The sequence below is a fragment of the Melanostigma gelatinosum genome, assembly GCF_949748355.1.
Source record: "Melanostigma gelatinosum genome assembly, chromosome: 20".
NCBI classification, from domain to species: Eukaryota; Metazoa; Chordata; class Actinopteri; order Perciformes; family Zoarcidae; genus Melanostigma; species Melanostigma gelatinosum.
This window is the reverse complement of record NC_136653.1, coordinates 1,518,552-1,534,527: the sequence shown is the minus strand read 5'-3', so window position 1 is coordinate 1,534,527 and position 15,976 is coordinate 1,518,552. Positions and strand designations below refer to the sequence as shown.

Sequence of the window (15,976 nt, the reverse complement as noted above, 5' to 3'; positions counted from 1 at the left end):
TTCATATAATGAGAGTAGTGAGCAGAATAATGATGGAACATTACGATTACTAGTAATAACAGCAGGAGTGGATATAGAAATGATGGTATCGGCAATAGTAATAGAAATATGACTACTATTAATAATGATAGTAGCAGTGGATGTCAGGCAGGACCAGGGTCCAGATATAACCACGATCTATGGAAACCTGTGAGGCGAGAAAGCACAAAGACTCCGGGGAACAAGCAAAGTTAGTAATGTGCATTCATGAAATATGAATTCATACAGAAGGAGAGAGAGAAGAGGAGCTCAGTCTATCCTCGGAAGTCCCCCGGCAGTCTAATCCTATAGCAGCATATCTATGGGCTGGTCTAAGGCAAACCTGAGCCAGCCCCAACTATAAACCTGAGCCAGCCCCAACTATAAACCTGAGCCAGCCCTAACTATAAACCTGAGCCAGCCCTAACTATTACCCTGAGCCAACCCTAACTATAAACCTGAGCCAGCCCTAACTATAAACCTGAGCCAGCCCTAACTATTACCCTGAGCCAGGGGTAACTATAAACCTGAGCCAGCCCAAACTATAAACCTGAGCCAGCCCTAACTATTACCCTGAGCCAGTCCTAACTATAAACCTGAACCAGCCCTAACTATAAACCTGAGCCAGCCCTAACTATAAACCTGAATCAGCCCTAACTATAAACCTGAATCAGCCCTAACTATAAACCTGAATCAGTCCTAACTATAAACCTGAGCCAGCCCTAACTATAAACCTGAGCCAGCCCTAACTATAAACCTGAGCCAGCCCTAACTATTACCCTGAGCCAACCCTAACTATAAACCTGAACCAGCCCTAACTATAAACCTGATCCAGTCCTAACTATAAACCTGAGCCAACCCTAACTATAAACCTGAACCAGCCCTAACTATAAACCTGAACCAGTCCTAACTATAAACCTGAGCCAGCCCTAACTATAAACCTGAGCCAGCCCTAACTATAAACCTGAACCAGTCCCAACTATAAACCTGAACCAGTCCCAACTATAAACCTGAACCAGTCCCAACTATAAACCTGAACCAGTCCTAACTATAAACCTGAGCCAGCCCTAACTATTACCCTGAGCCAGCCCTAACTATTACCCTGAGCCAGTCCCAACTATAAACCTGAGCCAGCCCTAACTATAAGCGTTATCAAAGAGGAAAGTCTTAAGCCTACTCTTAAATGTGGTGAGTGTGTCTGCCCCCCGGGCTGAAACTGGAAGCTGGATCCACAGAAGAGGAGCTTGATAGCTGAAGGCTCTGGCTCCGATCCTACTTTTTAAGACTCTAGGAACCACAAGTAACCCTGCATTGAGGGAGAGCAGCTCTCTAGTGGAGTAATATGGTATTATAAGCTCCTTAAGATGATGGTGCCGGACCAATTAGGGCTTTGTAGGTGGGGTGAAGGATTTTTAATTCTATTCTTGATTTTACAGGGAGCAGTGGAGCGAATACAGGAGTAAGAAATGAATGAAAACTTGATTCATTTTACTCTTTTATTTATCTTAGCTCATCATTTTATTTTTGAGCGTCTGAAAGCGTTGTGGGTCTTGGCTCATACATTTAGTCATTTCATGAATAATCTATTACATTTTACCCAACCAACATTTCCAATTTTCCTTCCCACAATTACATTTTTCATTGTCCTTTTATTCAGGTGGAGATTCAGAAGCTGCGTCTGTACTGTGATCCTCATCAGAGTGAGAGAGAAACAGCTTGTGAGATTTACTCTGTGGTAAGATCTCTACTGTCTCCTGTCCACAACACCCGTATGATCCGAAATCATCAGATACCAACGGCCAATGGCCCTCTGCGTCTGATGCAGACGCACAGAGGCACCTTTCAGCATCTGTGTGCAACATGCCGGGCTAACTCCAATATAAACCCACGTGTAGCATTATTAGACGGTCAAGCAAGATAGACACTGAGAAGGTGGGAGACAAACACAGGACTTTCATCCAGGAGACTGCTGTTTTTGTCCCTCGCCAAACAGAAAGTAAACGTTCACATTTCTATCACGTCAGACATGAGTCTATAGTCGCGTGACTCTCATGGGTCGTTTGTTACCCACTAGTCATGTGAGTTATTAGTCAGTCGAGTTAACGTTTTCTTTTTGCTTTAACCTAACTTCCTGTGAAGATGGAAGTTTATTTTGAAAAGACACTATGCATATAATGACTGAAAACTGACATGTTGTCCCTGCCACGTCCAAAATTGACTCTAGAAGGATACCTAGAGCGTCATAGTAGGGCCATTGATCAAGAGTCAGTAATTGAGGAGTTGGGAGTGAGAATGTGTTAGTATCCACTCTAATCTCCACTGCAAAGGTTACATTATGTATTTCTGTATACAGCTGCGTGTAAGAGGCCACAATGATGATAATGACCCATTCTTTTTTTCTTTTGTCCTCTCTCTCATGCTACACAGGATGATGAAAGGGTAAGTGGAGTTTCTATCCTGTTCTTTACAAACTTTAGATGTAATGCCTGAAAGATTTTACTGCTGTAGTGCAAATTTGTGACATTGTAGGTACAAAAACCCAAAATAATACGCAGCAGGGGGAGGGGGATACTATTTCACGAAAAACACTCAAATTTTTCGACGTAAAAAAACGTAATATAATATATTTTGAACTCTGCGTCTCAGTGTTTAATGGTACCATGTGAAGCAATTTTGTTCCAAAAACAACAACGCTATTCTTCTTAGCTTTTTCTTGGCCCTAATACGCCATCGAAGCAAAGGTAATATCACACCTGACTAGATCCTGCATCGTGGAAATTACTGGCCACTTTCACAAGTCACACTGTTGATGTGGCATGATGTTTTAAATACCTGATGTGGAAGCTTTGAGTATGTTTTGTATTGTAGACATTGTGTGTGTCTGTGTTTCCTCAGTGTCCTCTGAATCGAACAGCCACAGTGGAGGAAGAAGACTGCAACTGTGTAGTTGGACCACAAGGGCAGCGTGGCCTGCCAGGTCCCATGGTAACACACGCTTCATCATATAAGATTAAGAGGACATTTGATATATGACTTGTCTCTTTCCCTTTGTGGTTGTAACACAGCACCTGATCTCCTAACTATGATGTAACGGACTGTACTGATACAACCCCAGCTATTATTACTTTGTTATTATAGTATTAAAAACCAAACTCTAGAAATAGAGGGACACATAATGCACTGCTTGCTAACATACCCATGTTTTCTTGTTTTATTTGTTTTGTTGCAATAATACATCTGCTCCTATTGGAGTCAACACTATATCATTATATCGGAGGTTATTATAACTTCTGGTGGTTATTCACATACTGTTATACAGTGGTATGTACAAACGTATATGGCCATTGAGGAGTACGCAACAGGCCCATTGGAAACTAGTGTTGGGATCTAAAGCAGCGTGTTTGGGTTATCAGCATTTAAGAAACTGAATTGTATTAGAATAGAATTATTGATGTATGTAACAATTATTAATGATTATTAATAACAACGGGGCACCACCCTGCGAACAGGAACCAATAACCAAACGATAAAACTAAGTCTCATAATTAGTAGTCACTCATAATGTCAATAGTCTGCGTATGACTATACATTCAGTGACAGTGAAGGTTTTAAGTTCGAGCACAGGCTACTACATACAGTCTTATCAAATACATATGCACAAGTAATCACAGACGACTGCTCCTTAAAGTATAACAGAGTTTATTCCATCAAAATAATAAATGATCAAATCAATTAATATTGCAACCAACAAACGTTATCATACAATTTTATATGCCTAAACTAAAGAATGAATAAAATGGATGAGGGTGTATGTCTGTGTGTGTGTGTGTGTGTGTGTGTGTGTATGTGTGGGTCTGTGGGTGAAAAGGAAGGAGAGTCTTACAGCTACCGCTAAAGACTACAAAGATGGCGGCGTCGAGTGACGCGGGCCAAAAGGGGAGGGGCCTTAAGATACTACAGCTAAAAACTACAAAGATGGCGGAGTCGAGTGACGTGGGCCAAAATGGCAGTGAGACTGCTGGATGTAATCACGTGTGCCTGGGCAGCACGTGATGTGAGGCGATCGTTTGAACGGGGTTTCCCCAGGGGCAGAGATAGGAGCTGTGTATGCGTGTTACGTGAGAGTAGGAGGAAAGGGAAAAAGGAGCGAGAACTCGACGTGCATCACACTTCGGCGTGCGATGTTGTAGGGAGCCTGAGTTTGCTGGTGCCATCACGCATAAGTATACCGCTGTCGTCTTTGAACTGCCGGTAGCATATGCCGTGATAAGCCACGACCCTCAGCTCACTCACAGAGTCGAGTTAATGAAAAGAGAACTCCCACGCGGAGTGGAAGACAATGAATGAAAATAATCCCAAATAAACAGTCATAGCAGTTAATACACTAATACAGCGGAGCTTCTCTGGTCCGTAATGATTGCGCAATATCTCAATATCACGCGACAGTAACTTAAACACACAAAAACACGGGAATATCAACATATAAATGAATGACCTGAATTAAACTTAAGTTAATTTGAGCTAAGCTATGCCCAGATGCCAAGAATCTTACTTGTCGATGCGTCGTTGCAACGTTGAAGTGTGTTCGTGGCAAAGCGGTCCGTTTTCCTCGTCGGGAAGGGGGAGCAGGGGGAGCTTGCTTGCAACGCGGCTTTGCCGGCGCTGTGTTGTCGTGGCGTGAGCTCGCTCTGGAGCGAAACGCAGACGTGATCTATCCTCGCTGCAGGGAGGACAGTTTAACTTCGGCTGAGACAACGTGGTCCGTACGTCTCCCGGTAATCATCGGTCAGGAGAGGATTAGACGTCTTCCTGCCGGAGTGTGCACAAAAAGAAAAAGAAGCGGAGAACGGATCGCTGAAGCGGATTCGTTATCGGCTGGGTAAAGGAGCCTTACTCAAAGTGGAACACTGTCGTTTCGTCCAGCGAAATGGCTCGTGACCTGTCAGGGTTTGATGAGGATTTGAGGGTTTGAGGGCCGCGGCTTCCTCGTGGCCTCCGTCGTGATGGAGGGGGGAGGAGAGGCCGATGTGTCTTCATGTGTCCAGGACGAAGGTCCGGGCGAAGAGAGCGTTGTGTGCTCCCTGTTCGACGGAGGTCGAAGGGAAAAAGCGTTGAGGTGGGGGCTGCAGACAGTTTTGTAGAACAGTGGTTGAACCACAGGGGTCCTGGGGTCTATTGGCTCTCGGCCAATGAGATTGCAGCGGTGCATTCAGGTGACCATGGTTTTTTTGGGGGGGGGGGGGAATTTACACCCTAGTGTGACATTCCTCCCGAGGAGGTTTGCTCTTATCAACCTACAAATCAGGATGAAACCTTTGCTTGAAAAAGTGGAGGCCTGATTCTCTTTGTTCGCAGCACATTTTTAAGCCATATGGTCAGACCCCAACATCCCCCCTTTGGTCTGAAGAGCGAGGTGTTGGCTTCGGTCTTTAGAGCAAACCAAGGGCTGGCATGTGCATCCATGTGGTGGGGAACCCTGAAGAGGTGAGACAGTCCAAGTGTTCCTGAGACCAAAAGCAGTGGTTAAAACAGGCAGTGTTCATTGTTCATAGAGTTCAAGGTTCATAGTGGTCAAGTTCATGGTGTTCAAGTTCAGAGTTCATTGGCATCTGGGCAGATGACGAAGGTGGCATCTGGGCAGATGACTTTAACTACTTCTACCTACATCTACTGTCATACACAATTCAAATCATAGGTGAGCAAAACATTATTCCCAAATAATTCAATCGCTATTATGATGTTGTGATAATCTAGCATTGCGGCATAGTGTCAAAGAAAGTAACAACCCAAATAAAACAAAACAAACACAAAAGAGAGAGAAGGAACGAATAGAAAGACAAGAAGCAGGTGAGGGGCAAACAGTGGTTACTGGTTCAACTCCTAGACAGGACTGGAGTCCGTCGGTGGAGCAGTCGTAGGTTGGCTACGTGGTGTTATGAATAGGAGGGAATCCAGTTAGTCTGTCGCTTCTGGATCTATTGGTACATGATATGTGCGTCTATCTCTCTCTAATCGGTGGATTTAGAGCGAGTCCTGTGTCTAAGTTTTAGAATCTATCGATATTGGAGTTGCGTTGCCAAGACTATAGGCCAGAGGTACCTGCGAGGGTTGCATAACAGTAGTGGTAGCAGATTTACAGATTTCGTTAGCACGGCTAGTGTGACTAGCTAGGCTGGTCTCTCGCTGCTCCAGCTGTTGACAGCTGGGCCTTCTCGGATGAGGTCCTGGGTTAAATCTGACTGCTACGGCAGAGGTTATGTCTTCTTTGGTCACTTCTGGTAGAGTCTATAAAGCATGCAAAGGGTTGTTTATGAGAGTGGAGCATCAGTTTACAGTCGCAATGAACGTTTTTCATGTCATGCAACTGTTCTGGTTGAAGTTGGATGTGTTAGCGGTTAGTGCATGTCTACAGGGTGAGTTGAAGCATGCAGTTAAACGTTAGTAGTCAATAGTAAGCCGCCATTCTGCCGGTTGGTTTCGGCACTGGCGAGATTAGAGTGTACTTCCTGTGAAGTGCATCTCTCTAAGTTTCTGTTGTCAGAGAGCCCACCCCCCTCGCGCTGTTCAAGTGGCGAGGGCAGATATCCCACGTTACCGCCAGCACTCAGGGAAACATCGCGAACAGTTTCACTCTGGAGTGTGTCATGGCGGGCTGGTGATATCTCCCTCCCTCCTAATTAGAGATGGAGACAGGTCCGGCGCACAAGTCAAGTTCAGTTACCTACGGCACTGGCGACTTGACAGGCCCGGGAGATGACTCGGCTGAAAGAAGGCGTTGGCTTCGTTGAACAAGCTGGAGGTAGATCATGTTGACAGAGCAGGAGAACAAGGCTTAGTTGACAAAAGGTTTTACGAGCTAGGGTGCTCGAAAGGGCCTCTAAGGTTGTGGCACCCTAGAGGTGTATGCGAAAAGTTGGGGGAACACATGAGGCTCGTTTCTGACCCGGAGTCGGGTAGAGCAAGAGTGTTATGACCCCCCCAGTAAGACTGAAGAATATGTATAGATATATACATAACGGGCATTGCCTTTGCGAACAAGGTCGCCCAAGAAGGTTAAAGAACGAGGTGCGAAATGGGAGTGGTCATTTCCGGAAGTGTGCTGAGTTCTCTTCCCCCCTCCTACCACGTTGACTTGGCAGCAGGGGGAAAGGTCACTTGGCTTAGTCAGGTGGGCTGCGAGTCAGCGTTACCTGATGTTGCCCTTGAGGGCGTCTTTCACCCCACTGGTTCCGTTGGTCTTTCGACCGCCAGGGTAGTTTGTTCCTCGGGGGTGACCAGGGCTCGCTAGGCCAAGGCCTCTCGTCGTCTTCCAACGCGAGGTCGGAGTCGCTCGACTGTTGGATGCCTAAGACTATGGCGGTGTCTTCGTACCGATTTGTCGGCCGTCCGCGTGTCTTCCATGCAAGTTGCGCGTACTTCCTAATCTCTGGCATGGTGAGGTTACTCGTTCTGCAGTGCATAGTAACATCGTATCTCACGTTGTCATGGAGATTGTGCAAGAATAGCGACTTGAAGGCATGGTCTTCTAGATCTGGGGCGTTACGTCCTTGGAAGTACGCAGATCTCAAGCGGCTGAAGTAGTCTCTCGGAGACTCTAGCCTTTCCTGGGAAATGGCAAAGGCGCCGAGGGTGGCAGAAGCTGGGTTGGAGTAGAGGGAGTATTCCTCCCTAAGGGCGTGACAAAGGGATGAATAGCGGTCGCGGATGCTCGGCTGGAGCGGTTTCATGAAAGCGTGGACGCTTCGCGCAGTGGTTTTCCACACTAGCTTTAGCTTTTCGCGCGATAGGTCGAGGAGGCAGCGATCAATCTCCCTTAGGTAGTCATCGATGCTCGCGTCGTGATTATCGGGATTGAAGCACTCTACGTCTTTCACCAGAGACTCAATCTGCCGGGTACGCAGGCCTCCAAGGTTGATGGGGCCTGAGCCGTCCGAGTCGTCTGAGTCTCCATACTCGCGATGGTGGTAACGATGATCATCCTCCCTCCCTGAGGGGGATGGGGTCAGTTCTTGTCGCGCGCGTGAACTGCGTGGAGGATTGCGTTCGCCTGAGGTGGTTTTGAAGCCACCTGGGCCGACTAGGACCTGGTGTTGGTCCTCTCTCCTCCTGGTTGGGGATGTCGCTTTCAAGAAATGCAAGGTGGTTCGGGTCTCGGGGAATGAGGGAGCCGAGACCAAGAAATGACTGGGCTGAAAGGCTCGGTAGGGGGTAGCAGTACCTACCGGGGTTGCTGGAACACCTTGAAGCGCTTTCAGTTTGTCATCACTCTCTGATGCTTTAGAGAGTTCTAGGTTGACCTCTCTGAGGTCACTGCGCAGGCTACTATTTTCTGACTGTAGGGCTCTACAGTCACGTGACAACTCCTGAACCTCTGTTCGGAGTGTCCAGATCTCGCGTTGCTGCTCGTCGCTCTGTGCCCGGGTTCGGGCAGCGAGCTCATTCTCTCTAATGAGCACGACTCCCAGTGGTTGTTAATTCCCTAGTGTTAGAACGGAAACTGTTAGTGTTACAGTTCTCAGTGAAATGTCTAGTTCTGTAACTTAGGATTTCTACTGTTAGATGTTAATTACTGTTAGTGTTACGGTTCATGCAGGCACACAGTGAAATGTCTAGCTCAGTGACTTACGTTTCTACTGTTGCTGCTCTGAGGTATCACTACTGCTTTGCAGCCAGAGGTGCGAAAATGCTAATGTGGTTTAGCACGTTGGGCCTGTGACAGCTGTGTGTAACTTCTTTGAGGGATTTAAGAAAACAAGCAAGGTATTACAAATAAACGATCAAATCTACTACACAGCTGGCTGTTAGTTTAAGAAATGAAACTAATAATTAAACCTGGAAAGGAAACGAAATAAAATTTCGAGAAGGGAATTAAAGATTAAGATTAAAAATCTGGATTTAAAATCAAAAATTTAATTACAATAAGAAAAGATTTTGAATATCAAAGCCTACCTATTTTGGGAAATAAGTTTCAGGAATTTGAATCATTAAAAAGAAGAAAAAAAATAATTTTACGAAAAAAAAATTTGTTTTGGAAAATTAATTATTCAAAAATAATTATGGATTAATGTGCATATATACTGTAACAAAACTGGAATAACGTACCCTCACACGGGGCACCATTATGTTGGGATCTAAAGGAGCGTGTTTGGGTTATCAGCATTTAAGAAACTGAATTCTTGACATCAATAGAATTATTGATGTATGTAACAATTATTAATGATTATTAATAACAACGGGGCACCACCCTGCGAACAGGGACCAATAACCAAACGATAAAACGAAAGTTACGAATGTAACTACGGTTCTATGAATCCTGGATGACCGCCAGAGGCAGTGCTTAACACTGGATATCTTCCGTCGCGCGCATGCGCAAGTCGAATATTTATATCAACAAAGTCACGTGTGACCTCGGATGACCCCCGTCGTCTATAAGTTCCGGTGTCATCCTGAGCTCAGTCCTATGGAATCTTCTCGCGAGTTCACGGGATTCCGAGTGACCAAGAACTCTGGCGGTCATCCAGGATTCATAGAACCGTAGTTACATTCGTAACTTTTGTTCTATTTCATCCTTACTGACCGCCAGAGGCAGTGCTTAACACTGGATGACTTATACCAAAAGAGTCACGAGGAAGCACAGTAACTACCCCTTATAGCTCCGGCAGAGAAAATTGGCCAAGAACCCTCCCCAGTGGGTGAGGGTTGGCAACGTTAACTCTGTAGTGTTTGGTGAATGTGCTCGGTGATGCCCATGAGGCCGCCGCACATATATCCCCCACAGGCACACCACTCAGGCCTACCCTCGGTGTGGAGACACTCTTGGTAGTGACCCTTCACGCCGGATGGCCGAGCGCAGCCGCTCGCCTTGTATGTATCGGCAATGGCCTCCACTATCCAGTGGGACAGGTGCTGTTTCTTCTTTTTTTTAAAAGGAGCACAGCCCTTCTTAGGCTCACCATAACTGACTATGCAGGCGGTGGCTTCCACATAAGCCCTGAGGGCCCACACTCGGCACAGCAGCCTTGACCTCTCCTCTCCCGATGGGGGAGGGGGGGTCAACTTTGCCAGCTGGATAGGCCGGTTTATATGTGAACGTATCCACCCCCTTGGGAGAAACACTGCCTTAGGCCAGAAAGTGACACCCAAGCCATCTGAGTTCCACCTCAGACATGATTCTTCCACTGATAGGGCATGCAGCTCGCCCCCACATTGAGCTGAATTGACAGCAAGGAGAAAACCGTCTTGCGGATAGCCATCTCGGCTCCGCCTGTGCCAGGGGTTCAAAAGGAGACAAGCATAAGGTGTCCAGTACCAAGGGTAGGTCCCATGCAGGGGAGACCGGCCCTTATCCAGGAGGGACTGTAGAAACTCAGTACAGCAGGCACGGGGCGCTGTACTGGGACCTTGTTCTGAGCCGCACACCAGTCGGAGAACAGCTTCCACCTGTTTCTTGTACTGCAGGCAGGTAGACCGCGCACTGGCATTCAGAATAGTCCGTCAGACTGGTTCTATGCAGCCACTCAGCATCCGGTCGGGCCCTCCCGTGACCCCTAATTGAAGGCGGCAGGGATTGGAATGCCAAATCCGACCCTCTAGTTGCGACAGGAGATCCCTCCTGTCGGGGAAGAACTCTGACAAGCTCATAGCAAAAGCAGAGGGATGGTGGAAAGGCATAAGAAGATCCTCTGGCCATGTGTGAGCCAGGGCATCTTGACCCAGAGGGCTGGTCCTCTCCGTCAGGGAGACCCAGTGGGGGCAGTGGGTCGACACGTCTGGATGCAGCCACCACTCTCACGGTGGAGGCTTGTACGGAACAGGAAAACCACAACCGTGTTCCCTTCTCCTGGTGGGTACATTGCCCCCAGGCTGGTCAGGCGAGGGGCCTCCCAAGTCAGAAGGCCACGGTGATCCCCATAGCAACTTCTGCAGATCTGGTGCCCCATCGATAGTTCATGGGAAATCACAGCAGAGGTGCTGTCCACCGGACAAGCACATGCTTCCCCTTCAAACATGGAAGGAAGTGCTCGAGCGCTAGCTCTAGAACCTGGACCTGCGGTCTTTCAGCAGACAACTGCCCCCAGGCTGTCCTGTTCTGTCACACTGCACCCCGCCTTGAGAGGCAGGTATCTGTTGTGACAATCTCCTGGTGGAATGGAACCGAGCCCCTGGGGCTCGGTTCCTGGGACACCGTTCGCCAGATATGCACTCCCTCCATGGGGATAGTGAATAGGCACTGTTTCGATAATATTATTGCCCTGTATCTGTGCCACTTGGCATCCAAGTGAAGGCTGTTCAGCCATCCGCACTGGGGCGACAGACAGGCCCTCATAGGGCCACACTAATGAAGGTTATGCTCTGAGAAGGGCTCAGGTAGCTCCTCTCCATGTTCACCTTGAGGCCCACCGGGCCACGTGAGAGAAGGCGAGCAGTGTCCTGTGGCGCCTGAAGCCGGGACGGCGCCTAGGTCAGCCAGTCGTCTAAGTACGGCAGTATGTTCACGCCCTGCGATTGCAGGGGGAAAGGACAGCAGTAACACACTGTGAACACCCATGGGGAGACGGGAGAGTCCGAATGGAAGCACCCAGGACTGAAAGTTGTGGTGATGCACCATGGGAACAGGCGTCGATAGACGTGAACCACTCTCCCTTGGAAATCCGCTGATGGGAGAAAGAACCCCGACAGCCGGCCTGGAGACATCTCCTGGCACCCCTGCCGGGGGGACGGGGACGTAAGTAGGGTTGTATAGGTAGCGGTCCGGCCTCTCAGCAGGACGCCGAGGCCTGTTGCGGCTACTAGGGTAAGCTGGAGGCTGAGAAAATGGCCTTGTGGGCCAAAAGTGGGACCCCTAGGTCTGGGGGTGCAGGCATGTCCCTGCAAAGACCAGAGAACTGCTGCCTGGTCTGGCTAGCTCTAACAGTCCGCTGAAGCGCCTGTACAGCAGCTGACTCGAACAGCTCACCAGGTTCCACTGGGACAGTATGGAGGGTCCTCCTACATGTCTCAGATAGGGGTGACTGCGCCAGCCAAACCTGGCGGCGAGTCTGAACCAGGGTGGACATCATACATCCACGTTCCCTCGATATGAGCGCAAACGCCTGCAATGAAGCATCACTGAGCAGAAGCGTCGAAGTAGCCCGCTGCAGAGAATCTGCGAGGGAAAGCATGAGGTGGGAGAGGGAGTTGTCGATACGGTGCAAAGCGCTGCTGTGTCATAAGCCCTGGATAGCAGGTCATCTTTGACCCGACATTGGGTCGAGGGCACCTGGCATCGGGCCTCAGAGTCTCCTCAGGGGAAACTGATGGATGCCATAGTCGTCTAACTGGCTGGCATACGTGCAAGGCCAGATTTGCCACCTCCTGCATCGTCTGATGTAAGGCGGGAGAGAGCCCTGGTGTCTCCACCATGCACGCAACTCCCTCAGATATTCCTCAGAGGGAGGAACAGAAAAGGTGGTGAGGGCGGGAAGGTGCCTGAAGAAGGCACTCACAGGTGGATGTTCCAGCTGCTGTGTATGCCCGGCGTGCAAGCGCCATACAAATGACCAGGGTAGGTTGGGCTGGATTCAGCTGCCCTGACAGGGGGAGGTAGACCTCCCGCATCAGGTGTTCCACTTCGGCCAGCCTAGCAGACCTTACTGCTCAAGGCGTGATGCCGCAGGTCCTGCCTGGGTTCTCCCTGCTAGGGCAAGAGGTCAGGGCCGTCCTCCGACTGAAGAGGAGCTATACAGGTCCTACAGCCGGGAGAGTTTAACATGGCCGCGATTCTGGTGGAACCCTTGTCCCACTAGTTTATGCGGAATTCCAAATCAGTCCGAGCGGGAGCGCTCTGCTGAATGTTGAGAGAACAGGCAGGGGGCAGTCAGTGGCGAGTGATCCTTCGGACACTCTTCCCTTGGCCAGCCACTGCGGATATTGGTGACCCACCAGTTAGCTTGAGCGAGAGCACTCTGCTACTGTGGAAACAGGTCAGGCAAAGTCCTTATAGTGAGAGGGGCGAGGACACTCTCTAAGCTCACTCTCTTCACTAAGATAGTTGCTGCAGATATTAGTGTCCCCCCAGTTAGCTTGAGCGAGAGCACTCTGCTACCGTAAAAAACGGACAAAAAAGAACACAGTCCGTACAGTGAGAGGGGAGCGAGGACACTCTTCACTAAGATAGTTGCTGCAGATATTGGTGTCCCACCAGTTAGCTTGAGCGAGAGCACTCTGCCACTGTGGAAACAGGCCAGGCAAAGTCCTTATAGTGAGAGGGGAGCGAGGACACTCTCTTCACTAAGCTAGTTGCTGCAGATATTGGTGTCCCACCAGTTAGCTTGAGCGAGAGCACTCTGCTACTGTGAAAAACGGACAAAAAGAACACAGTCCTTACAGTGAGAGGGGAGCGAGGACACTCTCTTCACTAAGACAGCTGCTGCAGATATTGGTGTCCCACCAGTTAGCTTGAGCGAGAGCACTCTGCCACTGCGGAACAGGTCAGGAAAACAGTTCTCATAGTGAGAGGGGAGCGAGGACACTCTCTTCACTCGGATAGTTGCTGCAGATATTGGTGCCCCACCAGTTAGCTTGAGCGAGAGCACTCTGCTACTGTGAAAACGGACAAAAAAGACCACAGTCCTTACAGTGAGAGGGGAGCGAGGACACTCTTCACTTGGACAGTTGCTGTAACTCTTGGTGTGCTACCAGTTAGCCTGAGCGAGGGCACTCTGCTAACTGATATCCGCTACCGATATGTCCATAATGTTTACAACAATCAATGGACACAATCCGAGTATTAGCTTAGTCTAGTTAGCCGGAGCGAACTCGACAGCCGTAATGCGTAAAAACCATCAATGGGCACAACCTCAATGTTGATTTAGTATAACTAGCATTCACCTAGTTAGCCTGAGCGAGCACATTCCGCTAACTGTGATCCTTGTAATGCTACAAAGTTGATGGCCACAGCCCCAGTACCAGCTTTGTTTAGCTAGTTTCCCACTGAGTTAACCTGAGCGGGGACGCTCTGTTAACTGTGACAGCTGTAAGGCTACAAAGTTGATGGACACAGCCCCAGTATCAGCTTTGTTTAGCTAGTTTCCCACTGAGTTAACCTGAGAGGGGATGCTCTGTTAACTGTGACAGCCGTAAGGATACAACGTTGATGGCCACAGCCCCAGTATCAGCTTTGTTTAGCTAGTTTCGCACTGAGTTAACCTGAGCGAGGATGCTCTGTTAACTGTGACAGCCGTAAGGATACAAAGTTGATGGCTACAGCCCCAGTATCAGCTTTGTTTAGCTAGTTTCCCACTGAGTTAACCTGAGCGAGGACGCTCTGTTAACTGTGACAGCCGTAAGGATACAAAGTTGATGGCTACAGCCCCAGTATCAGCTTTGTTTAGCTAGTTTCCCACTGAGTTAACCTGAGCGAGGACGCTCTGTTAACTGTGACAGCCGTAAGGATACAAAGTTGATGGCTACAGCCCCAGTATCAGCTTTGTTTAGCTAGTTTCCCACTGAGTTAACCTGAGCGGGGACGCTCTGTTAACTGTGACAGCCGTAAGGATACAAAGTTGATGGCCACAGCCCCAGTATCAGCTCTGTTTAGCTAGCTTCCCACTGAGTTAACCTGAGCGGGGATGCTCTGTTAACTGTGACGGCCGTAAGGTTTACAAAGTTGATGGACGCAGTCCCAGCTAGCATCCAAGTTAGCCTGAGTGAAGACACTGCTAACTGCGAATTACGTCAGATGTAAAGATTAAATCTCCATGTACACAACGCCAATGCGGATCTAGTGTCTCACAAAGTTTGCCTGAGCAGGAACACTCTGCTAACTGTGATAGCCGTAACACTGTGAAGGGCGGGCCGACAGCGTAATTCTACGCTCTCGTTAGCGCGCCACTCGATTAACTAGAGCGGAAGCGCTCTGCCAACCGTGGAACAAACAACTGTTATAGAAAACAATGTTAATCGATCTTACCGATTGCTGTCATCACGACTTAGCTGGCCCTTATCAGACTGGTGACGACCGATGATAGGGGCGTCCACCAGTCCGGGGCTCGATGTCCGAACGGCGAACACACCGTTCCCTCCGAAGAGGGACAGCTCGTCGCAGCCTTTGGAGGGCGAGAGAACCGCAACTCCGACCGGTAGTCACAAGGCTACAGCGACGAACTCTAATATGTCTTGATCGTAGACACATCCTTGTTTATGCTACCATGGTAGCTAACCTGCGTCGCGAGAAGAAAAAAAGGACTGAGCTCAGGATGACACCGGAACTTATAGACGACAGGGGTCATCCGAGGTCACACGTGACTTTGTTGATATAAATATTCGACCTGCGCATGCACGCGACTGAAGATATCCAGTGTTAAGCACTGCCTCTGGCGGTCAGTAAGGATGAAATAGAACTAAGTCTCATAATTAGTAGTCACTCATAATGTCAATAGTCTGCGTATGACTATACATTCAGTGACAGTGAAGGTTTTAAGTTCGAGCACAGGCTACTACATACAGTCTTATCAAATACATATGCACCAGTAATCACAGACGACTGCTCCTTAAAGTATAACAGAGTTTATTCCATCAAAATAATAAATGATCAAATCAATTAATATTGCAACCAACAAACGTTATCATACAATTTTATATGCCTAAACTAAAGAATGAATAAAATGGATGAGGGTGTATGTCTGTGTGTGTGTGTGTGTGTGTGTGTATGTGTGTGTGTGTGGGTCTGTGGGTGAAAAGGAAGGAGAGTCTTACAGCTACCGCTAAAGACTACAAAGATGGCGGCGTCGAGTGACGCGGGCCAAAAGGGAAGGGGCCTTAAGATACTACAGCTAAAAACTACAAAGATGGCGCAGTCGAGTGACGCGGGCCAAAATGGCAGTGAGACTGCTGGATGTAATCACGTGTGCCTGGGCAGCACGTGATGTGAGGCGATCGTTTGAACGGGGTTTCCCCAGGGGCAGAGATAGGAGCTGTG

The 15,976-nt window shown here is 48.5% G+C and overlaps 1 protein-coding gene across 1 annotated transcript in view; it reads left to right on the top strand.

Moving 5' to 3' along the window:
* Window positions 1-15,976, top strand: part of LOC306794280 (uncharacterized protein) — a gene marked incomplete at both ends in the record, with an annotated part of 83,969 nt that overhangs the window by 10,799 nt on the left and 57,194 nt on the right. The window contains 3 exons of the mRNA XM_079292321.1: window positions 1,676-1,753; window positions 2,446-2,457; window positions 2,914-3,003. Of these exons, the coding sequence (XP_079148447.1) occupies window positions 1,676-1,753; window positions 2,446-2,457; window positions 2,914-3,003 (180 nt within the window). The remainder of the gene's footprint in view (window positions 1-1,675; window positions 1,754-2,445; window positions 2,458-2,913; window positions 3,004-15,976) is intronic.